This window comes from Trichoplusia ni, chromosome 1 (assembly GCF_003590095.1).
Source record: "Trichoplusia ni isolate ovarian cell line Hi5 chromosome 1, tn1, whole genome shotgun sequence".
Classification (NCBI taxonomy): domain Eukaryota; kingdom Metazoa; phylum Arthropoda; class Insecta; order Lepidoptera; family Noctuidae; genus Trichoplusia; species Trichoplusia ni.
In genome coordinates this window covers 19725689-19747493 of record NC_039478.1, presented here as the reverse complement: position 1 = coordinate 19747493, position 21805 = coordinate 19725689, and the positions used below count along the sequence as shown (strand labels likewise).

The window sequence follows — 21805 nt, the reverse complement described above, 5'->3', positions numbered from 1 at the left end:
TACGCCACTCGACCACGGAGGTCGTCAATATTTCTTTATTTCATGATGTTTTTAATGTATATTTTTAGACTAGCTTTTGCCCGCGACTTCGTTCGCGTGGAACAGTGACTTCCGGCAGATTTTTGGTTTTACTCACATAGTTCCCGATCTCGCGGGATTTTTGAGAAGTTCCCGCTCCCGCAGGATTTTTGGGATAAAAACTATCCTATGTCCAACCAAATGCGTGTAACGAAACCATAGCGCGATCTATTTCGATCCCAACGCCATCTATCGACCATAGTGACAACTCGGATTATTTATCTATACTCCGTTCGGGCATTTTCTTTGTACTAAAAGTAGTATTATATTTTTTATATGTTATTTTATTATTTTTTTCATACCTTTTTACTATTTATTTAGTTTTTTCCGATGAAATAAAACAACATGAACCGAACTCGTGTAACGATCGACACCATTGCGCGTAGTACTAATAGAATTATCTATACTCCGTTAGAGCATTTTCTTTGTAGTAAAACTTTTATTATATTAATATTATTTTTTTACACCTTTTTACTGTTTATTTACATTTTTCTGATGGATTTTCCGATGAATTAAAACAATAACATGAACCGAACACGTGTAATGACACCATTGCGCGATTAACGCCATCTATCTACGGAGCATAGGAACAGCTCGACATTTGACCAATAGATGGCACTATTATATAGTATGTCCGTAATAAATTTTATTTTTTATTTTTATTTTTTGTAATAAAAACTATCCTATGTCCTTTCTCAAGTTTCAAACTATGTCTGTACCAAATTTCACACAAATCGGTTCAGTAGTTTAGGCGTGAAGAAAAGACAGACAGACAGACAGAAAGACAGACAGACAGAGTTACTTTCGCATTTATAATATTAGTTTGGATTAGATTAGATTAGATTAGAATATTCTTTATTGTACACCATGGAATTACAGCAGTGATTCTTAATACATACAATGTTAGGGTACAATGGCGGTCTTATCGCTAAAAGCGATATCTTCAGGAAAATTATCAGTATGTACAGAGGTAGGTGGTGCATTATTGTTAAAAACCTGTAAAGGTATACATAAACATACATAACATAGAAATAAGAAATACAATTAATACATACAATAATCAGATAATCAGTGATTTTCAATATTGCGTTACATTTTTGCGATGATCGTTATTATTAAAACTTCATTGTTTTTCACATCTGGAAAATCACGCAAACAAAGTCGCGGGCAACAGCTAGTTTGATTATATATTACATATATTTTAAATATAAGTAAACCAATAAATATAGATAAAATTACTATTCGCATATATTATGTATGTATTTTGACAGTTCATTCGACCGCACACTATAGTGCCGCCATCTCGCGTTGACAGTTCTAGAAAACCCTCATTCTTTGGACATCGGCCTGAAACGGGCAAACCCTTTTTTCCTCTCATGTCAATCTGCTGATAGTTACGAAAAATTTTGCCAGTGTCGTAAAAATATGTCACTGGTCGCTTATTTCGTAATTTTCTCAAGATCATGACTTCTCTATGGCATGCTTTTGGGTCTTTAGCGAAGCTTTAAAAATACAGAGGGTTTGTGTTTTTAACAGAATTTCCTTTTATCTATTTCGGAAACAAACATCCGTTCACAAAGATCAATGTAGAGCTCAGTGCTGACAATGCGTTAATGCCAGGTCTTATATAATCTGTTTTATGAACCGCGTTTTTTTTCAAGCAACCGATAACACTAATTGATATTCATAAAAAGAAAGTGTATTGTACACACGTATGTAAACATAATATTAAACCATGCTGAAATAAATGCCTTAACGAGACTTGACTGGTGTGTGTATCCGATTTATTAGTAAAAATAGCATAGCAACATTTTTGACATGAAACGTCACATCATACGTCACGTTTACGGTAAGAGAAAACGACGGTGATTTTCACGGGTGAAATAAATTTTGTTGTTCCATCGATCAAGTATCCGATGCTGACGCTACAATATCGCCGAAGCAGATAAAGGATAATGTAAACGACATGCGGAGTGCAAGAGACGGCATAGGACGGTGAGCGCTATGTCGATAGAGTACGTGCCGGTGAGTGAGGGGGAGCAGGACGAGCCGATCGAGCTGCCGACCGAGGAAGACGGCTCGCTTTTGCTAAGCACTGTTGCGGCGCAGTTCGCTGGTGCCAGCGGTCTCAAGTACCGCGCTGGCGGACGACTACGAGGTTTACGCCTCGTTGACGAGCGCCTGTCGCCGCCGTCCGATGGCTGGGCAGCGCACCGCTACTGGTGTGCCTTTCCGCGCGCTTCGCCTGAACCCACACCCCGCCCGCGGTGCTCAGACCTCATCGTACTCGGCTTGCCGTGGAAGACTGGCGAAGACGCCGTGCGTGACTATTTCACCGGGTTTGGCGAGCTTCTTATGGTGCAGGTGAAACGTGATGCTAAAACGGGTCTATCGAAAGGATTCGGATTTATAAAGTTTGCTGAATATGAATCACAATTACGCGCTCTAGGGCGGCGCCACATGATTGATGGACGTTGGTGCGACGTACGTATCCCCAACGGGAAGGACGGCGGTGCTAGCGCCCACCGAAAGGTGTTCGTAGGTAGGTGCACCGAGAACCTCACTGCAGAAGATCTGCGCGAGTACTTTGGCGCATTTGGGCAAGTGACGGACGTATTCGTGCCACGGCCTTTCCGCGCTTTTAGTTTCGTGACCTTCTTGGACCCCGAAGTGGCCCAGTCGCTCTGCGGGCAGGACCACATAATCAAGGGCGTATCAGTGAACATCTCGACAGCGTCGCCCAAGCGGGAGCGCGGCGCGCGTGGCTCGCAGCTGCTGGGCTGGGGGCTGGTGGAGGGCGGCGGGCGCGTCTTCAATTGGGCCGGAGACGCCTGGCCGCAGCAGGCCGCGCCCGCGCCCCCCCTGGATAAGCCCTACCTCAAGTATGAGTGACAACTCTGTGTACAGTACCGGGACCGTGGGTATACCCACTATGCTCTTTGTTGATCACTGTCAAATTTTATATGAAATGTGTAAATAATATTATAATATAGTATGATGTTGTCCTGATGTTTTAATAATCAGTTGTATTAATGAAAGTGACATTAAACATAACCTTGTTGTTTACAAGCGCAGAGGCTTGTTGTTCATATCTACAATCATCATATCTCTCGATCTGAATTTAATACTCATATATTTATTTGACATTAGCTGCTCCCAGTAAAAAGGACTTTTCTTTGTTACTGTTCATTTGAATCCAGGGTTTCAGATTTGTACCTCCGTACCAGATTCTCACTACATAGTTCTAGGTAATTAAGAAGTAAAAAAGACAGAAACACACTCACAACACTTTTACTTTATTATATTTGTACACCCCTCAATAACCAGTTAACCTAGTGCAATAAGATGATGATCATGCTTTCCTTGGTTTGTAATACCAATGGCTATTAAGATTTGCTGGGAAATTAGGCTAACTGAGTAGGATTTATAAAATATGACAGACAACCTATTATTTCAGTGATAGCAATAATTAATACCTTGAAAAAAACAATCACTTGACTATTTTAATTGATGCGGGTTGTAATAGCATAGGGTGCATTGTATAGTTCTCATGAACTGGTACACAAATCTGGTACTATAGAAGATCAAATTGTCATGTGATGGAATAATGTGTTATTTTAAAAGAAAATGAGATAGTGGATATGATTGTGCTCTTAAAAAAAAATTAGAGCTTTTTATTAAACTTATGAGGATTAAATTCCTTAATATGGGACTTGTTTAAAAAATATTTTAATTGTATATTGTCTGCCTAGTTATGTCTCAGCTGATTAATCTAGTCCACATAATTAGCACACTAAATTTATTTTTAAATCAACTAATTAACGTCTTTGGTTCAAACGCTAATAACCCAAACCAATTACCTAAACTACGGTTTCACTAATTTTTATATTGGCATTTTAGTGAACAGCCCTTAAGATCTCTTTTGTTGCAGATACAAACTATAGGGAGGAAATATTTATATCATGTAGCAATACTTTTTTTTTTGTTAAGTTTGCATTGCTGAATTTAATCGTCATCTGCGGGATTCACAAATATTCAAGTTGCATTGAGCATGTGACTTGAGCTTTGGTCTAGTGGCCCTGACTGTCATACCGGAGGTCGTGGGTTCGATTCCTTCCTAGTACAAAGTGTTTGTGTGATGAGCACGATCATTTATTCTTTGTATGTATTGAGAAATATATGAGTATGTTTTTTAGTTGTCTAGTACTCATAATACAAACTTTGCTTAGTTTGAGACTTGATGGCGTAGTGTGAAAGTTGTGGAATATTAAAAAAAATGTATGAGGATCACACAAACGATTGTCCTCACGGGTATTTAACCCGCGACACGATGCTGGGACCGACGCTCTGTGGGTACCAGCATGACCATAAGAACCATTAAATCACTGAGATATTCTGTAGTTGTATCGAGCTAGGCCACTTGTGTCTACTTGAGTCTGGATGTTATTTATTTAGAAAACAAGAGGTTAAGCACCAGATGTATTTGATACACTCAAATTAATTGTAAATAACAAAATAAACGACTTTCTAAATGTTCAAATTTAAATAAAATTGCCAGCCTATAAACGTCCCAATTCTCACCGCAAAGCCACTACTGACTACGAGAGATTATTTACATAACAAAGAAACAACACAAAAACCTAAAAGTAGTTTTTGTTAGGCGCGCTACGTTGAAAACGCAGAGTTAATTAATTCGACTGGCATTTTATTATTTATATAAACGAATATGTAAGATATTTGGTTAGAAGAAAGAAAACTAACTTAAGCCCAATACCTTATTGTAATTTTTTAAGTAGTTTAAAGAAACTATTGATAAAATAAGTCGAGCAGTGGTTTTGCTAAGTGAGATTGTCAAAGATTTCCTTAATGCCTTTTGATGAACACTTGTCTTGTTTTAATTACCTACATATACTTAAATATATTTATATTGCTATACCTGAAAAAAATATTACTCGGCATGCAAACCGAGCTATTCAGCCGAGTACAAGTATCAAAAAACCCGCCGAGTACAAAGTATCAACCGAGTACTCGGCTCATTTCCTGTTCCTTCGTTTTATGATTGATGATGATTTGATGAAAACCGATTTTCAAATGAGACTATCAATTAGGTATTTGCATCTCAGTGTGTGCATTTTTGCTGAAAATGTCGTGTTTCTTTTTATTTTTCTAATTCATAGGTTAGCTATCCGGCAAACTTCGTCCTGCCAGGCTGTATGTAAATTTAAACCATTCAGGGCCCCACCAAAAACCGTAAAAATTGGTCCAGCCCTTGAACAGGAGTTTAGTGGCACACACATGCACATGTAGGTACAGTGCAGTGGAATTAAATATAAAGATGATTGAATCTTGAATTAATTATTCATGAAAACATAGATATTACTACCATTCTAAATTTGAATCAAACAATATATGCAAGTAAGTTAAACACATCAAAATAATATTTTCACGATGAGATTAGAACAACCAATAAAATGCTGGAACGTCCAGAAAATGTATAAAATTTGTCCCTATTCTATTAGTAAAAACGCGTTCATCGCAAATATTTGGCAGCCCAATCGACACGTGTTGCACCGCTGCCCACAGTGGTTGTCTCTGAAAGACGTTTCAAGTATTTAATCAGTTCCCTGATAACAAATTAGATTGCTTTATCGTAATACCTGAAGCCAAGGATCCGAGTCATCGTGGAGGAGCGCTCATCTTTCCTTTTTCTGAGTTTTCAGACGGTACCGACTAACTCAGACCAGTACATATCTCGGATCGTTGGTAGCAGGCATAGGATTTTATCGTAGGTACCTCGGTGTGCCCTCAAAGGCAAGGGACGAAATAGTGAAGTGTCTATCCGGGATCCAGTGACATAGCGCGCCGTGCTGAGGTAGGCGGCCGCAGCGCCTCCGGGCGGAGCGACAGCGGGGCGCGGCGGCGGCGCGAGCGGTGCGGCGCCGGCCGCCAGCGCGGGCGCCTGCAGCGCGCCCAGCACGCTGCGTCCGCGCGCCAGCGACTCCGCGCCGCCGCCGCGCAGCTCGCGGGCGCCGGACACGCGCCGCAGCGGCTGCTCGCCGCCTGCGTCATGAACCACTTCGCCCCTACACCATTATGACATGTCGTTTAGTGTAATTACACTACAGGTTAAGTAATCTACCAGCGCCTTAACAAAGAACCACCAAAAGGTACATCTAACCCAAGAATATCGGCAAATCTGTCTCGTAACGGCGGTGGCTGGATCGCTGGATGTAATTGAAGCGTGGAGACTGGCGATCTTGGCTTTTCCGGTACATTTTCAGTTTCACAACGAACAGCGCTCCTAAAATCAAGAAAGATCCTGTCATCCATGTTTGGAATGCAATGTCCTTGGTTTTATTTTCCAATATGTAAAAAAATGTTAGGGATAAGCGTTGAGTTACTTCAATTTTTATAAAAACAAAAGGCTCCCGTGGTAGTATTTAAAAAAAATCAGTGACTTATGTATTGATCTAGAGAAAACTCTGAACAATACTAATACACTAATATATATTACTAGCTGTTAGAAGATATAAGTTATCAATTTTTGAACGGAGGCCCACGAAGATTATTTTTCCCCGTTTTGCCACATTTTCCACTGTAGGTATCTTCGACCCTATTAATTGCAGCGTGATGTTATATAGCCTAAAATCTTCCTCGATGAATGGTCTATAGAACACAAAAATTAGAAATTAGAATCCAGAGCCTAAGAAAGGAAATAAACTACCTTTTCACAGAAAAAAAAATGTTCTAAGTGGGTGGTAAAGGGGGGTCGAAGTTTATATTATGAAACTTTTTTGGAGAGCGCTACAGTTTTGCAATTTTGCCTTACATATCGTTTACATAAAATATGTGATACGGGCCCAGCGCTTCTTGGGCATTTTGGTTGATGAGGGGTTACAAAAACTCTCGCGTTGTTAACTGAAGTCCACACGGAGTCGTGACCAACATGTATTATTTATACATAGGTGATTAACGAACAGTGCAGTGCAACAAATCGGTCTAAGTGCATTGCGACAAGCGCATCATTTGGTCTGCTGTGACAAACATCAAACGAACCTTCTTGCACGCGAAGCTGGTGGAGGTAATACTAAGGCAGCACCTACCGCAAAATACGGAAACCTAAAACAAAAGATTCGTCGTTACTGACCTAGTACTTATTAATAACAATCATTTTATTTTTTATGGAAAGGTATCAGTCTCACCGTAGCGCTTGGGGGGCTGTAGGGCGCTCACGTGGTGGATACCGCATAAAAGCAGTAAGCAAAGCTAATGCCGGAGGCGACGCGGAGGGAACTACACGTGCAAGAGGCACTCCAGCACTTGATGGAAACCGGAACCGCAAGGCTTCAGCAAGTGCATAGCCTTCCGGCCAATCGTCCCGGTCAGGTGTACCCAATACGGCACATATCTTATGCAACTGGTCGATTTCGGAGTTCCCCGGAAACAAGGGGCGACAGGTATATAGCTCTGCCATGATGCAGCCTAGAGCCCATAGGTCTATAGGAGCACCGTAGCGGGTGTCGTGCAACAAGACCTCAGGTGCGCGGTACCATCGCGTCGACACATAATCAGTGTACGGTGGACGCGAACGTACTTCGCGTGCCAGCCCCAGGTCCGCGATCTTGACGAGCTCCGGTCCAGCGCACAGCAAGTTCTCTGGTTTAAGATCTCGGTGGAAAAATCCGTGACGGTGCATATGTGCTAGCCCTTGTAACACTTGATACACAATGTTTCTTAAAACTGGTTCAGGAAAGGGTCGCTCTGTGTCTCTTATCAATTGGTACAAGTTTCCCCTCATATATTCAAAAACAAAATATAACGTGTCATTTTCTCGTATAACTTCTCGCAACTTGACAATATTAGCATGGTTGAGCTTTTTGAGCGACTTGACCTCCCGTAAGTTCATGGCTTCATCCCACGAGTAGTACTTCCGCTTCATACGCTTGATGGCTACCTTCTCACCAGTGTCTCGTCTCTGAGCCAGTACAACGGACCCATACGTGCCGTCGCCCAGCTGCTGGAGCACCACGTATCGGTTCATGACGCCAGCGACACGTATGACGTGATTAGCTCTACATTACACGAGAAGATTTAATGACACTACACACTTTCTAATGTTTAGGTTAATCTTAAACTGAGTATATTATTTTTAATTCGGGTCCCAAACACTTATCCATAGAGAGGACTTTATAAAGTGACTGTTTTATCATTTAAATTAAACCAAAGAAGTTTAAAACCTTTGGATACTGATAAAATTTGACATTGTTATTGAATGGAAACGGAAGCTGTTAGGTATTCTAATTAGGAAGCTAGACAACTTTTGTTATTTTCCAATAGTTACTGGAATATTAAATTGGTGGCACCAAATTATTGATGAACGAAGCTAAACAATAGTAAGAAAAATTAATTTATCTGTCAATAGCTAGTTCACTAGTACGATGTGTGTTATGATAAAATTAGTTACCATGGTTACCAGAGATACGTCATAAGGTTTATATTCATTTGGGCCTCGCCGCGTAAACATTATTCCATACAGTTGGATTATCGACTATCCCGTTAAATAATACTTGTTAAATAATATGTAAATACATACCTATGTGTATAACTTTTATATGTATAATATATGTGTAAAATTAACTAAATTGCGACTCGTCCACAGGCAAACCGATAAACCGGTTTTGTGGAGCACTACATATTGTAATTGTATATTTAACGAATAAAAAAAAATAAATAAAAAAAAATAAAAAAAAGTAAACAAACAAAATATATTATGTCAGTTGCGCGTAAAAGTGCTGGTAGATTGCGAAGTCTTTTGGAACGGTTGTTAGTGCTTAAGTTTTTTTATACCGACACTCCATTTAATGTGAGTCCACTGTGACGAAGCCTTTCTTCGTACCGAAGGGGCTGGAATTGTATGGTTAAACGTTAAAAAAATAACTACACAGATATAAAAATAACTATACATGTAGTATCAAGCGTTTTACGCCTTTTTCATCATGACTGTGGATTTCCCAAGTCTGGATTCTGGAAGCCCCATGTTTTTTCTGGCAACACAATGAGTGTCAATGTCACCTTCAACCTCGCCGTGTTTTTGTTCCGTTGATGTCTAAAATTCACTACTCGATACTGGCAATAATTCCAAAGGAGAGCAGATTATCCAGCAATGACTTAAAAAAGACGACTTTAAAAATACTTAATTTTTGTGATGCTGTATAGTGGAGACACCAACAAAAGATATCATTAAGAAATAACTGAAAATTTTGACAACAAAATACAGAGTTGATGACGAGTATTTTAACCAGTCGATTTCATTGTACACGTGTTTTAAAACCCTCACGATGTCCGCCGCCTTTTTGAAGCGATGCTCCTTCATCGGCGTTGTAAAAAAACTTTAAATCATCACGCGTCCCTTTTTTTATGGTCTCCTTTTTTAATAGCGCCAGAGCGCCACGCCGCGCCGCTACCTTAAATAAAGAAATCTATGGCCGATACGATACGATAATAAATAAATAGATACTGCCTTTTGCCCATTCTTAGTTGCCAGTGTCGGTAATGGTGCTTTGTTAAATTATACGTACCTACTGACATGAATTATGAACAAAATAGTCGTTAACCCACGTTTGTACTCATAAATTAATGCAACCAATGCAACCACGGTAATAAACCACGGTATTCATGAGAATAGGTAATCAATTCTGTATTTTATTTTTTCCTAGTAATTTGTTTTTCTTGTTTGAATTTGTTTTGTTCGTGACTTTATAGAGAATCTCAGAGGTTTACACTCACAATTAACATTTTCAGATAGAAATTACAACTTCGCTGGCTAGACTCTATGTGTCTTAGATAAAGAATCATCATGTAATATGTAATTCTTAATCTATGATGTGTGCAGTGCGCACAGAGTGCTTTATTATAGAGTACCATTTTCATAGACATCTTTCTAGTCTAAAAGACTACATGTCTGGGTATTATGATATAGACTTACAAGACCAGAGACTGTGACTGAGACGTGATTGGCTGGCTAAGTACTGTTGTTTGAGTGTGTTTAAGTCAGTTAGAGAGGTAGCGTACCTCCATTGAAAACTGTCAAAAATATTCACAATTGATTAAAAAAAGCATTTACTAAGTGCATCCGTAATAAGGAGTCCTCGTTGAAAGGGTACTTGCATATGCTATCCGAATCTTTGAATGTAATTGATGACAATAAAATCATAGTAAATAAATAAAAACTATAAACTGATCAGTATTGTGAACAATATAATGTGTATATTGTAGGTGCATCTTTTGTTACCTTACGGATATGTATCACAGACATGAGTGCAGTGATAACAAGATGTAGAGTGAGTTCTGAGCAACTGGATTTACTACTTTCGTTTATGGAAGAGCATCCCGACTTTGCTGCCGGCAAGCAATCAATTTACTCTCGCTTTAGTTCAAGCAAACTTTGGCGACTGTTGGCAGAGCGGCTGAACGCGGCGGCGGCTGACAGTAACGGTGCACGAAAATCACCGGATAAGTGGTGCCGGGTAAGTGGCAAAGGACATTTTGTTTTACTGTCAGCTCAATAAATAGTTAAGCTATGCCGCTTTCACGTCCTGAAAACCGGCCCAGATTAAAAGTTACTGATAACCTAGTAAGAGGGCAAAAACTAATTATTTCATGTAGCTGAAGATCTATAAATATTTTAATAAACTTTTATTGTATTAAATAATAGTTATGTAGGAAAAATACAAAAACAGGATACTACCATTTCTTGCTGTACACTTTATCAAAATTTACCACTTGCTGAACCCAAGGTCTAATTAAAACCTAGACCCGTGACCTTGACTGTTGTGAGTTGTGGGATGCAAATAAAATATTGTGTTTAATAAAGAATTACAATATACTATAATATGCTTCCTGTATTTTTATTTAAAATGAACCTACTACTCTCACATCCCTCTGGCTCCCGAAGGTTTGTTAATGCAATGATTTTGGGTGAAATTTTAAGTCCAAAAAAACTAATCACACATTTTGCTATACTCTGACCCCTAGTTTCTATTTAATTATATATATCATTATAATAATAAAATTTGTGGGTTTGGATCTCATATAATTTATCTGAAGCACATAAATGCTAGTATTTCTTTGGCACAAATTCTACTCATCAAATGTGTGTAATTAATGAAAAATTATATATAATTATTGTTACAGTACTGGGCTGATATTAAATACAAAACTCGTAGGAAGTCTGCAGCTGGTGGCACTCTAGGAGATCTCTCCAGTGCTGAGGAGCGTGTGCAGAACATATTCAATTGCAGCGGACAAGAATGTAACTATATCTAATATTTGTATTTAATTTTCAATGTCATTTTACACCCAAAGGCCACACAACATAAGCATTAGTATTAACTAAGGCTATCTGTCCATCCATCTGTCACCAAGAATGTCTTGAATGTAATAGCTACCTTTAAAACCAACTATTATCTGAATTTCACAGAAAACTTAAGTGGCTTTCAAATCTTCTTCACCGAAGTGCTCAAATACTGTCCACACTGTATAATATACTACTTATCCCTACATCCCCCACTTACCTCTTAAGAAACGTTTTAAGTTCCTTCAAGAAACACATAATATTATGTCTTTAGTAATCAGAAAATATGATATTGTAGTTGCTAATGCAATATCATACCACTATTATGTGCAATGACAAATCTTTCAAAATGCAGGTAGTAAGTCTAAAATGATCAGACTGTAGTGGCAAGACAGTTGCATTATTTAAAATCATTATTCTTCATTATAGACCAGTTTTTTTTGTCTGTGTCTTGTGTACTTGGTCCATAACATATTGGTCCAAAACGAGTGACTGTAAATTACAATTCCAAGTGTCAAAATTTATAAATTAGTGTTATATAAATACTAAGTGAGCAACTGACTGTAAATGACGAGAAATCAACAGAACAGTATCGAAATGCGAGTCGTTTCTAGCACTCGCCGCCCGCTGCCGCGGCACCGCTCGCTTCGCTCGCTCGTCTCGTGCCTCATTATTTGGAATAACTTCTACTTTAAAATTCCACTAGTTCTGGAAAGTCATATTAAAAAAAATATAGCATAAATATAATTAAATTTAAAATAAAACTTTCACGACATATCTTTGTTTTATAGAAATTACTAATTATTATAAAATATTATTAATAACTAGCTGTTGCCCGCGACTCCGTCTGCGTGGACTTCAGTTTACAGCGGTCGGTGGTCCCCGTTTCCATGGAAAAAATCCCCTTAGTGATCTTATAGCTTTTACACACCTTTTAAATTTTCCCTCGGGAACTATTCCAAACATCGGGATAAAAGGGAGCCTATGTGTTATTCTGATGTATAAGCTATATTGTGGTAAAGTTTCATTCAAACCCATTCAGTAGTTTTTACGTGAAAGAGTAACAAACATCCATACATCCATACTTACAAACTTTCGCCTTTATAATGGTAGTAGGATTAATAATTATAAAACATTATTAATAATTATAAAACATAAAATAAACTACAGTTTAAGCAATTAGACTCATTATTACCTACGTAAGACCAACATCTTCTCTTAAAGTTTCTAATCATCGTTTAAAGTAAAAAAATAATATAAGTAAGACATTAGTATCAAATTGACCGTGCAATTTGATAAATAATGAAGTTAAAATAGTAATTCATAACTGAGCCCGGTAAAGCTAGACATTATTCATAATGCTTTGGCAATATAAATAATGCCCGAATTAATCACCTGGTCCATAACAAATAGAAAAAAAAATATAGTACAAAAGGTTTTTCATATATTTTGTAATCATAATCAATTATTTCATCATTCAAAGATCTGCCACTCTACATGCCTGCATCTCTACACTGTCAGAAATTTGTTTGGACCCTTCTTTTCAGGGTAGCCAGTTCTATCGGCTAGACCCAGCTAGCTTAACGAATGACATGTAAAAGCTATAAAAAATTAATTATTTCATCAGAAAGTTACTTCAAATAAATTAATGAACACAGCATGACCAATGGTTTGAAAATTTGCCCCAATAGTTATTACCCGATTTATTTAAGACATATTAATAGCTTGTATGATGTCATTATGTTATTTAATTTCTTCATTCGTAAAAAGTTATAGAATTTAATTTAAATACCCTGCTTATAAAAAAACAGTGCATATTACATAAGCGTAAAAATAGACATGTTCTACATCACATATAAGACTAAAATGATTATTTTTTTTTATATTTTATTGTCAGACTAATATTAGAAATGCGCAAGTATGCATGTTTGTTACCTCGTTACGCTCTGGAGGTAGCTGACAACTTCTGACGGGCTTTTTTGCGAATGAATACCATGCAGGGCGCCACTCAAACGCATACGAGAAAGCCGGTCATGTGCGAGTAGGACTCGTGGCAATGAGGATTCCAAATAAATAGGCTAAAGAAAATCAAGGTTACTACGCACAAATATATCACTGGCAAAAAAATAAGTGTGAAAACTTCAACTGTACATAGTACAGACAGATGGACAGACAGTGACTCAGTTATAAAATCATTACTAGAAATAAATTAAACCATTAAAAAAGTTACGATACCATAGATATATTATGCCAAACAGGTATGATTTATTTTTCAGTGACCATCTTGCATGCAATGCATAATCATGGATAAGTAGTTTTGCTTTTGTCCCACAATATAAAACGATCAAATTACAACGTATGAAACTTACATGTGATGTCACGGTTGTGTATAAATTTTACAGAATCATTACATCACACACAGTTTTGTATTTTTTGTTGCTTAAATAGCTAAAGGGAAAATACCTGTTTTATTTTTAATTTTTATATGAAAACATCACTACTATAGTGGCAACCATTTATCATTAATGTAGTAATAATAAAATAGGTGAATGTTCCCGTTGCCGGTTGGACACTATTTTTTATATTTATAAATATATGTTGTTTTTTTTTTATATGCCTATATTTAAAAATGTAATTTATATGTTATTTAATTTAAATAAAGAAAAAAATAGGTGAACATTCATGATTGTGTTTTCAGCATATTATACATTTACCATTGAAATGAAACTACTTTTACGGATTTTATCGCGGTTTAATTTTAGATTTTAGTTCCCGACGTTTCGGCACCTTTGCAGGTATCATGGTCACGGGCAGACTGAGATGGCGTTCGTCTTGACAGAAGATGTTGTCGTTCTACCTTCATATTTTAACTAATTATTTGTGGTCGGACCTACTGATGAGCTTACTGATTCTTGATGTCTTGCAGCTCTGCTCTTGGGTTTGGCCTTGAGTTTATGTATTATTGGATCCTGGAGGATCTGTGCTTGGTCAAATCTAATATAATGGCTAAAGCCTTCAACATGTTCGGCAACTACAGACTTCGTTGAGTGGCGGTGTTTTACGTCAGCTATTTGTTCTTTATCTCGGGTCCCTATGCTCCGGTTCGTTTGACAGATGGAAGAGAGGCCGCAGTCACAATTTAGATTATTAACTCCTGCATCTTGAAGAGGTATGTGACACTTGACGAATGGTAAGGACTGGCTAATCTTCTTGGGCGGCTTGAAGTGTCGTTTAATTGGAACCGCGATAAAATCCGTAGAGGTACTTTCATTTCAATGTCTTATATTCGCGTGAACCTAAGTAACCAATTTATTTATTATCACTATATGTAACTAAAATACAACATGATATAATTATTCAATATTTTTATTATGATCTAGTTATATTAATCTCTAGTCAATTAAACAATAAAACTACACAAATGGAGTGTCATTATCGTGACGCACATTGACAGCGAGCGCGGGCGGGCGGCGCGCGAGCCACTCGGACGAGGAACGCAAGCCGGCGCTGCTGGACGACGACATGTGCTCGGAGGGGTCGGGCGGGCCCGAGCCGCGCCCCGCCACTGAGGAGCTGCTGGCCGAGGCCGCCATGCGCAGCGCGCTGGCCGCCGAGAAGCAGGCCGAGGCCGTGGCGCAGGCCGTGGACCTGCTGCGCGACCTGCTGGCGCTGCTGCGCGAGCGCCGCGAGCCGCCGCCGCACGCGCACCCGCACGCGCTGCCCGAGCACCTGGCGCCGCTGCAGCACCACCACCACCGCCTCTAGCGCGCCAGCCCCACCAGCCGCGCCGCGCGCCCGTAGGCCTCGTCGGCGCGCGGCCGGGCGCGCGCGGCGCCGTGGCGCAGCACGTCGCGCAGCAGGTCGGGCTGGGCGCGCAACTCGCGCGCTCTGTCGCGCACGGGCCCGACTGCGCGTTGCAACGCCGCCGCCACCACGCGCTTGTACTGCGCCGTGCTGAGCCCGTCCGCTTCCTCCACCACTTCCTCGGGCAACTTGTCTTCTGCTAGACAGTGGATCGCTACGAGATTCGACACCCCCGGCCGCGTGTCGGGCTCGTATGTAACCTGCATTGTATAAGTCTATAAGTCGAGGCATTCGAGCTACGCAAGTGAACAGCGTATATTATAGTATATCGTTCGTAAACCATATTATATACATAAAAAATACTTGAATTGTTTCTGTGCAAAAACCTATCCCAGAATTATTATTACCTATATTAAGGTAGTTAATTCCACCCCTGAGCGTTTACTTCCAGTAATCCCTCAAGTAACCATTTGAGGCTTGGGCTCAGACAGTCCACCCCATAGAAATCTAAATAACAAGGTAATAGAAGTGCCAACGCCGCGTGACCTTGTCGCCACACTGGTGTCTTGGACGACACCAGCGCGCGAACTTACGCTCAGTCGCTCGCGGAACGTCGTCACAGCAAGAACCACTAAAAATGGTGTTTTGCGGGGTTTCTCAGGCTGGAAATTCATCTGCATCGTGTGATAACGTAAATAAATAGATAACATTTTATCGGTAAGTGAATTATTGCAGTAATATTGATGTTATTGCAAAATTAAATTTCAAAACATAACCTTCATTATAAACCATATTTATATCGCACCATCCTGCAACAATTGCATTCTTTACTAATCATTGCCTCTGCAGTAAGAAACTTACAGAAATGCACCGTTGTAAAAAGAGAAATGTATAACGAAAAATAATATTTATCAATGCGATCGTATTTGTAGTGGTACGGCCGCACAAAACTGTCGGAAATAGTGATGTGGTTAAGTGCGGACAAATTATCCAAAATGAACATTGTATACGAAAAGTAACAATTTTAATAGTCGTTTGTTTTTGTGAACATATTATTGAATATCCTTTTATTTCAGATTCCCACAGGATTGAAATAAATACAAAAGACAAGTGGATGTCTACCACGGGTAAACGAAATTGGTACCCTACAACTTAGGCCGAATATACACTATGAAATTAGTTGCATGCTTGATAACTTGCCGCCCGCCGCCGCCCGCGCCCCTCTCCATTATTACGGCTCGGACCGCGCTTGCAACTGAATGTTTCAAAAAGTACGCCTTGCGTTATAGCATTGAATAAAAATTGCAATTTAAATTTATCCAAATCTCATAAATACCTATTTTTCTATTATGAACGTTTGCTAGTCATTGGATACATGAACTGGGCTGCTTTTGTAAGACGACTAAAAAACCACCGTAGGTATATACCAAACCTACCTACCAAGTATTTCCTAATTATATTTTTTTTTGTCAACCGACAATTAGCGAATTTTTTTTTTTTGTAAGTGCATAATATAGAAGAATACAACAAAAAACATTGTCACTCATAATTTCGTCTTTCATTATATCCGTAGTCAATCCCTAGTGTAGTTTACGTAATCACTACGACTAACGCAAAAAAATGCAATGACTGTGTGAGTTAGTGAATCCATACAACGACAAAGTCAACCTTATTGCAATAGATGTACAGCCTAGTGTTGTTTGCTTGGTCTTCTCGATGTTAATGTTTGCGTGATTGCGTAGTTATTTGCTGTGAATGTGTTGAAGCCCCGCCCACCGGCGACATGCGTTTCAATAGATCGCCGCGGTGTATGCCATTTCTATTACCTTGTTATTTAGATTTCTATGGTCCACCCCAATCCGCGCAGAGCATGCGCGAGTGACTACCTTAAGCGGTGGAAAGCCGTCAAATCCCGACGCCGCGCCGTGTCCTTAAAGTGGGTGTATTCATTCGCGTTTCATCCCGAAAAAAAAGTCTAATTACAAACCTGTGGCGTAAAGTCAGTGACAGCTTTCCTGATTTTCAACTCGATGGTTTCATCGGAGTCAGTCATGAGAATGCGTGATTTAGGATCTGTGTCAGATTTAGACATCTTCTTACTTGGGTCACGCAAACTTCGTAGTCGTTCACTGCAGTCATCTGTATGTACAGAAAAATCATGGTATAGCTGGATTAAGAGCAGCGTTGCCAGACGTCCCGATTTTAAAATCAAATTTTAATGTCCCGCGCGGGACAGGCTCGGTCCCGCTTTTCGGAGAGAACTTGACCGTACGCCTTTCGTATGATTCACACAGACTATTATTTGAAACCAGTGGCTCAGCATGGTTTACCGTCGCCCGGGGCGGATTCACTCAAAATATGGATCTAAAAAAAAGCTCCGTAATTTTTTCGCGGAGTTAAGTTACACTTGTTTCCTTATGTTGTTCTCGCGCGGAACATCAAACATCAACTTTACCATGTCCCGCTTCTGACGGAAGAATCCCGCTATTTTCACGCAAAAAGTACCCGAGTCCCGACTTGTCAAAAAAAAAATCTGGCAACGCTGATTAAGAGTGACTTACAACTCAAGTTGTTTTAGTTAAACTAACATCTATTTACGTGGTGCAAATTACGAAATACGAAGAGACAATTCGATTAAAAAAAATATGTAAACACATTTGTCAGGCTAAAAGTAGGTTAGGTTACCAGATAACATGGGCTTGGGTGTAGGGAAGGCAGGTCCGTAGCGGTGCGTGAAGGTCCGCACCAGCTGCGAAGCGACCTGCAAATGCTGCAGCTGGTCGGCGCCCACAGGCACGTGCGTGGCGCCGTACAGTAGCACGTCCGCGGCCTGCAGCACCGGGTACAGCAGCAGGCCCAGCGGCACCTCCTTCATGCGCGCCGCCTTCTCCTTGTACTGCGGCAGGTGCGCCAGGCGCGCGTGGGTGGCCAGGCAAGTCAACAGCCAGCACAGTTCCGAGTGCCGTGCCACCGCCGACTGCAGGAACAGTATGCTGCGAGACGGATCTATGCCACTAGCTAATAGGCATGCTGTAAGCTCCAACACGTTGTCCTGCAACTCCGAGGGATCCTTCCAACAAGATACGTACCATAAGAATCCAACTATACACCATTGTTAAGGTATAAGAAATAGGGCAACCAATCTTGGTACCTCCTGCTTTTGTCCAAAAACGCAATCTACAAATTAAACAATAAAAAAAGTAAAGCGAAGATTGAACCCCGTGGCGCAGTGGGTTTGGTGTACATACAAACTTTCGCTTTTATAAAATTAGTAGGATGAGTTTGTATAAAAGACACCAAGATTACTTATCTTTTGGTCAAGCTTGTATACCAATGAAGCCCAATAAAAACTGTATAATGCATAAGATTACTCCATCTACAAGCAATAAATTATACATTTGTAGGCTTAACCCACCCATTTACATGCATGGGCATCCATGGTGTCAAGTAAATAAGCTTAAGTCAGTTGTCAATCCCTTTTCTTTGCTACAACTAGCTATATATTTCGTCTTTAGTGTCTATGCTTGCTATGGAGGTAGCGTTGCCAGGTCGCGAAACCTAATAGCCGGACATTTGGTTAAAAAAGCCGGACACCCTATATTATTGAGAATTTAGGTATGACAATTTTTTATGTAAAATCTGGTCTTTTTGATTATTAAAATAAAAACTTTTTCTCTTTGAGTTGCACAATAAAATAAAATTAAACATTTATGAACAAATAAGACATAACTAAAATAAAAATGACTTCATCATCTTACTTATTGTAAAAAGCCTAACAAAAGCCGTACAAGACGGACACCGTTTATTTTAGGGACATGCAATCAAAAAGCCTAACTATGTCCGGCTTTATCCGGACGCCTGGCAACGCTATATGGAGGGAAGTGGAACATTTAATTTGTTACTCTTCACATTTGTGATTAAATTTGTTGTTGGTTCCAAGGCTGGTCATTGACTTCCCTGGGACACACCAAGCTTAAGTTTTTCGGTGAGAGATCCTGGCTAACAGTTAGGACAGAAAGCAAAGAAAATCACCTACTATCGAAACCTGTACTCTGTAAAGAATGTCTCTTTACATATTGCTTGCTAGACAAACTCTGAAATCTGACATGTATAGCGTCCTACCTGGTGAGTAGTTAGCGCATGTAGGTCTGCTATGAATATCATGAGGTCCTCGCCTTGCTCCTGAAGGCGTACGCAGCGACGCACTGCGCCAAAATAGTTTCCAATGTGAAGTGAGCCCGTCGGTTGCAAGCCCGTCACTACACGACGAGGCCACTCCTCTTTTCGACTAGTAGAATCGCTTCCTGTCTGATTTCAAAGTACCAAATAATTACATTAATTTTTAAACAGTGTAGTCACAAAATCTGGCATGACATCCCATTATAACGTACCTTATTCGTACAATATCTACTTATTCGACTAAAAAACATATTTCTCGTACACCGATAGCATTGAATATTACTTAATTTAGTAAAAAGTAATGACATACTGTTATAAGAAATTAATCTTGATTAATTATCTTCTGCCTTCATTCAAAATACCGGATTCTTATTTCGATAGAAATATTTGTAACCTAAAATCTTTGTTGATAACTCGAAATGTCACTGTGACACCTCCCGCCAAACGTCACACGCTGACAAGTATAGATTTGACATGCGCGTATACCCGTCAAAGACATTAACATTTTATTAGGACTTCCGGTTTGTGTTTGGTGGCTAACACATGTGGAGTTTGTTTCTATTTTGCTTTTAAGCTATAGAAAGGTTTTTTCGGTGTGCTCTGTGTGTATTTGTGCTGTTTGTGAGCGTCTTGTTCGTATTGTGTTTGTCTAAGTGTCACATAGAAGGTAAGAACTTCATTTTTTACACCTTTTATGCGTGTGACGCCGATCCACGATGGAAGTGGATGACCGGCCTCCGGGCCGCCCCCCAGATCCCGATAAACCACTGCAACCCGTCCCTAATAATCCTCCCCAAACCACTCCCAACACTCAATCCCAAGATTTATTTCCCCATACTCCGATATTATCAGCGCCGTTATCCTCCTTTGAGGCGATAGAGTCCCAGATTTTACAAAAGCGTAAACGCGCCATTAATGATGTTTCCGAAGACAAACACGACGACGATACAACATCTGGCAAGCGTGACAGGACTACTGCCCCGTCTCTAATTGCCAGATCGAAGTACTCAAATACTGATGTCGCTCCATACATAGTGTTTGCATCCTTGGTTGAGTCTGATCCTAAGTCGGGTACATCTATCCATCCTGTGAAATTTGGACAGATGTTGATGAGACTTAAAGTTAAGAATATTACACAGGATGGGATCAAAAGGATAGGCAGAAACCGTATATCAGTTGAGTTCAAAGGCCCAGAGGATGCCAACGCATTCCTTAACAATGCTGACATTAAGTCTAAAGGATACAGTACAGTAATCCCTACTTTTAACATAACTAGAATGGGTGTGGTTAAAGGGGTACCTGCGGACTGGACTGACTTAGAGTGCCTCGACGATCTATCAACTCCTGTAGGTTTTGGCAAAATATTGAAGATTAGGCGCATGAATAGAAAGGTACAGAGCGAGGGGAAAACGGAGTGGGTTCCAACCTCCACAGTGGTCTTAACATTTGATGGTCGGACACTTCCTGAGCGAGTTTTTTGCTGCCACAACGCCCTCCCTGTAGAATTATATCACTTCCCTACTGTCCAATGTTACGGGTGTTGCAAGTATGGCCATACCAAAACACAGTGTAGGTCCAAACCGAGGTGCTACCGCTGTGGGGCGGAGCACTTTGGAGACAGTTGCACAGTAGACGAACCAAAGTGTTTGTATTGTGACGGTCGTCATAATGCAAATAGTCAGCAGTGCCCTGAATATTCCAGACAGAGGAACATCAAGATTTGTATGTCGGAGAAAAATATCTCCTATTCTGAGGCAGCAAAACTATTCCCTGCAGCTAAGAAATCTTTCGCTGATGTACTAGCATCAGCCCCCTCAACATCCCACCCTCTTCAGCCTTCTCCAACTCGTCATCCAATGCACTCCCACCAGGCGTCCACAACATCATACAGGAAGACTGTCTTCCTTCAACCAAAAACCCATGCTCCTCTGGCCCCTGGTTATGACCAACGGGCACACCAGGACCTCATAAATAGTTATTCCTTCCCTCCCTCTCCCAATGGTAGTGCTCTACTTGAAAACCCTACACCTCCAAGCGAGAAGGCATCCACAATCGAACAGATTGTGATGCTCCTTGCCACTCTCCTGTCCAATTACTCCCTACCGGACCACGTTGCCACAAACTTGCTGAAAGCAATCCAAACCCATCACATTCCATCTCCTGCAGTGGAACGCCAGGAGTGCTCTCCCAAAAAGACATGAGATATCACATCTCATTAACTTGTACACACCAGCAATATTTGCTATATCTGAGACGTGGTTAACCCCACGACTCAATTTTAGAATTCCCGGGTATAGCACGCTCCGGGATGACCGTGCTGACGGTTATGGCGGAGCTGCAATGCTCGTGAATAACTCCCTGTCATACTCCCTCCTTTCCCTTCCTCCCCAT

At 40.2% G+C, this 21805-nt stretch overlaps 4 protein-coding genes across 5 annotated transcripts; 2 read left to right on the top strand and 2 right to left on the bottom strand.

Annotated features, from left to right (window-relative positions):
* The first annotated feature begins 1895 nt into the window (after window positions 1-1895).
* On the top strand, window positions 1896-3155 carry LOC113498405 (TAR DNA-binding protein 43-like). The gene has a single exon (XM_026878394.1). The coding sequence runs from the start codon at window positions 2083-2085 to the stop codon at window positions 2968-2970; it is 888 nt and encodes a 295-aa protein (XP_026734195.1). The 5' UTR covers window positions 1896-2082; the 3' UTR covers window positions 2971-3155.
* A 198-nt stretch (window positions 3156-3353) lies between these two features.
* On the bottom strand, window positions 3354-8636 carry LOC113498373 (serine/threonine-protein kinase MAK). The gene is made up of 5 exons (XM_026878392.1): window positions 7281-8636; window positions 7135-7197; window positions 6257-6379; window positions 5872-6161; window positions 3354-5670 (listed from the first exon to the last, which is right to left on the bottom strand). Exons 1-5 carry the CDS (start codon window positions 8117-8119, stop codon window positions 5609-5611), a joined length of 1377 nt encoding a protein of 458 aa, XP_026734193.1. The 5' UTR covers window positions 8120-8636; the 3' UTR covers window positions 3354-5608.
* Window positions 8637-10137: 1501 nt separating this feature from the next.
* On the top strand, window positions 10138-15209 carry LOC113498421. Of its 2 annotated transcripts, none has more exons than XM_026878396.1 (4): window positions 10138-10268; window positions 10354-10604; window positions 11272-11389; window positions 14886-15209. In XM_026878396.1, exons 2-4 carry the CDS (start codon window positions 10392-10394, stop codon window positions 15194-15196), a joined length of 642 nt encoding a protein of 213 aa, XP_026734197.1. In that variant the 5' UTR covers window positions 10138-10268; window positions 10354-10391; the 3' UTR covers window positions 15197-15209. The 2 variants fall into 2 exon arrangements, with proteins under 2 accessions (XP_026734197.1, XP_026734206.1); XM_026878405.1 differs by having other exon boundaries at window positions 10139-10237.
* Window positions 15193-19812, bottom strand: LOC113498389 (tryptophan--tRNA ligase, mitochondrial). The gene is made up of 5 exons (XM_026878393.1): window positions 19627-19812; window positions 19358-19543; window positions 17921-18305; window positions 17223-17374; window positions 15193-15495 (listed from the first exon to the last, which is right to left on the bottom strand). Exons 1-5 carry the CDS (start codon window positions 19720-19722, stop codon window positions 15193-15195), a joined length of 1122 nt encoding a protein of 373 aa, XP_026734194.1. The 5' UTR covers window positions 19723-19812.
* Between the last annotated feature and the right edge of the window lie 1993 nt (window positions 19813-21805).

Coding starts and splice junctions, on each gene's coding strand:
- LOC113498373 (XM_026878392.1), bottom strand. CDS start 8,119: ATGAACCGATACGTGGTGCTCCAGCAGCTGGGCGACGGCACGTATGGG. Junction 7,198..7,280: donor ACAGCCCCCCAAGCGCTACG/GTGAGACTGATA, acceptor CTTTTGTTTTAG/GTTTCCGTATTTTGCGGTAG. Junction 5,671..5,871: donor GCCTTTGAGGGCACACCGAG/GTACCTACGATA, acceptor AACGTCTTTCAG/AGACAACCACTGTGGGCAGC.
- LOC113498389 (XM_026878393.1), bottom strand. CDS start 19,722: ATGTCATTACTTTTTACTAAATTAAGTAATATTCAATGCTATCGGTGT. Junction 19,544..19,626: donor GTAGATATTGTACGAATAAG/GTACGTTATAAT, acceptor CTTTGAAATCAG/ACAGGAAGCGATTCTACTAG. Junction 18,306..19,357: donor ATGCGCTAACTACTCACCAG/GTAGGACGCTAT, acceptor TCTTGTTGGAAG/GATCCCTCGGAGTTGCAGGA.
- LOC113498421 (XM_026878396.1), top strand. CDS start 10,392: ATGAGTGCAGTGATAACAAGATGTAGAGTGAGTTCTGAGCAACTGGAT. Junction 10,605..11,271: donor CACCGGATAAGTGGTGCCGG/GTAAGTGGCAAA, acceptor TTATTGTTACAG/TACTGGGCTGATATTAAATA. Junction 11,390..14,885: donor CAATTGCAGCGGACAAGAAT/GTAACTATATCT, acceptor GCACATTGACAG/CGAGCGCGGGCGGGCGGCGC.
- LOC113498405 (XM_026878394.1), top strand. CDS start 2,083: ATGTCGATAGAGTACGTGCCGGTGAGTGAGGGGGAGCAGGACGAGCCG.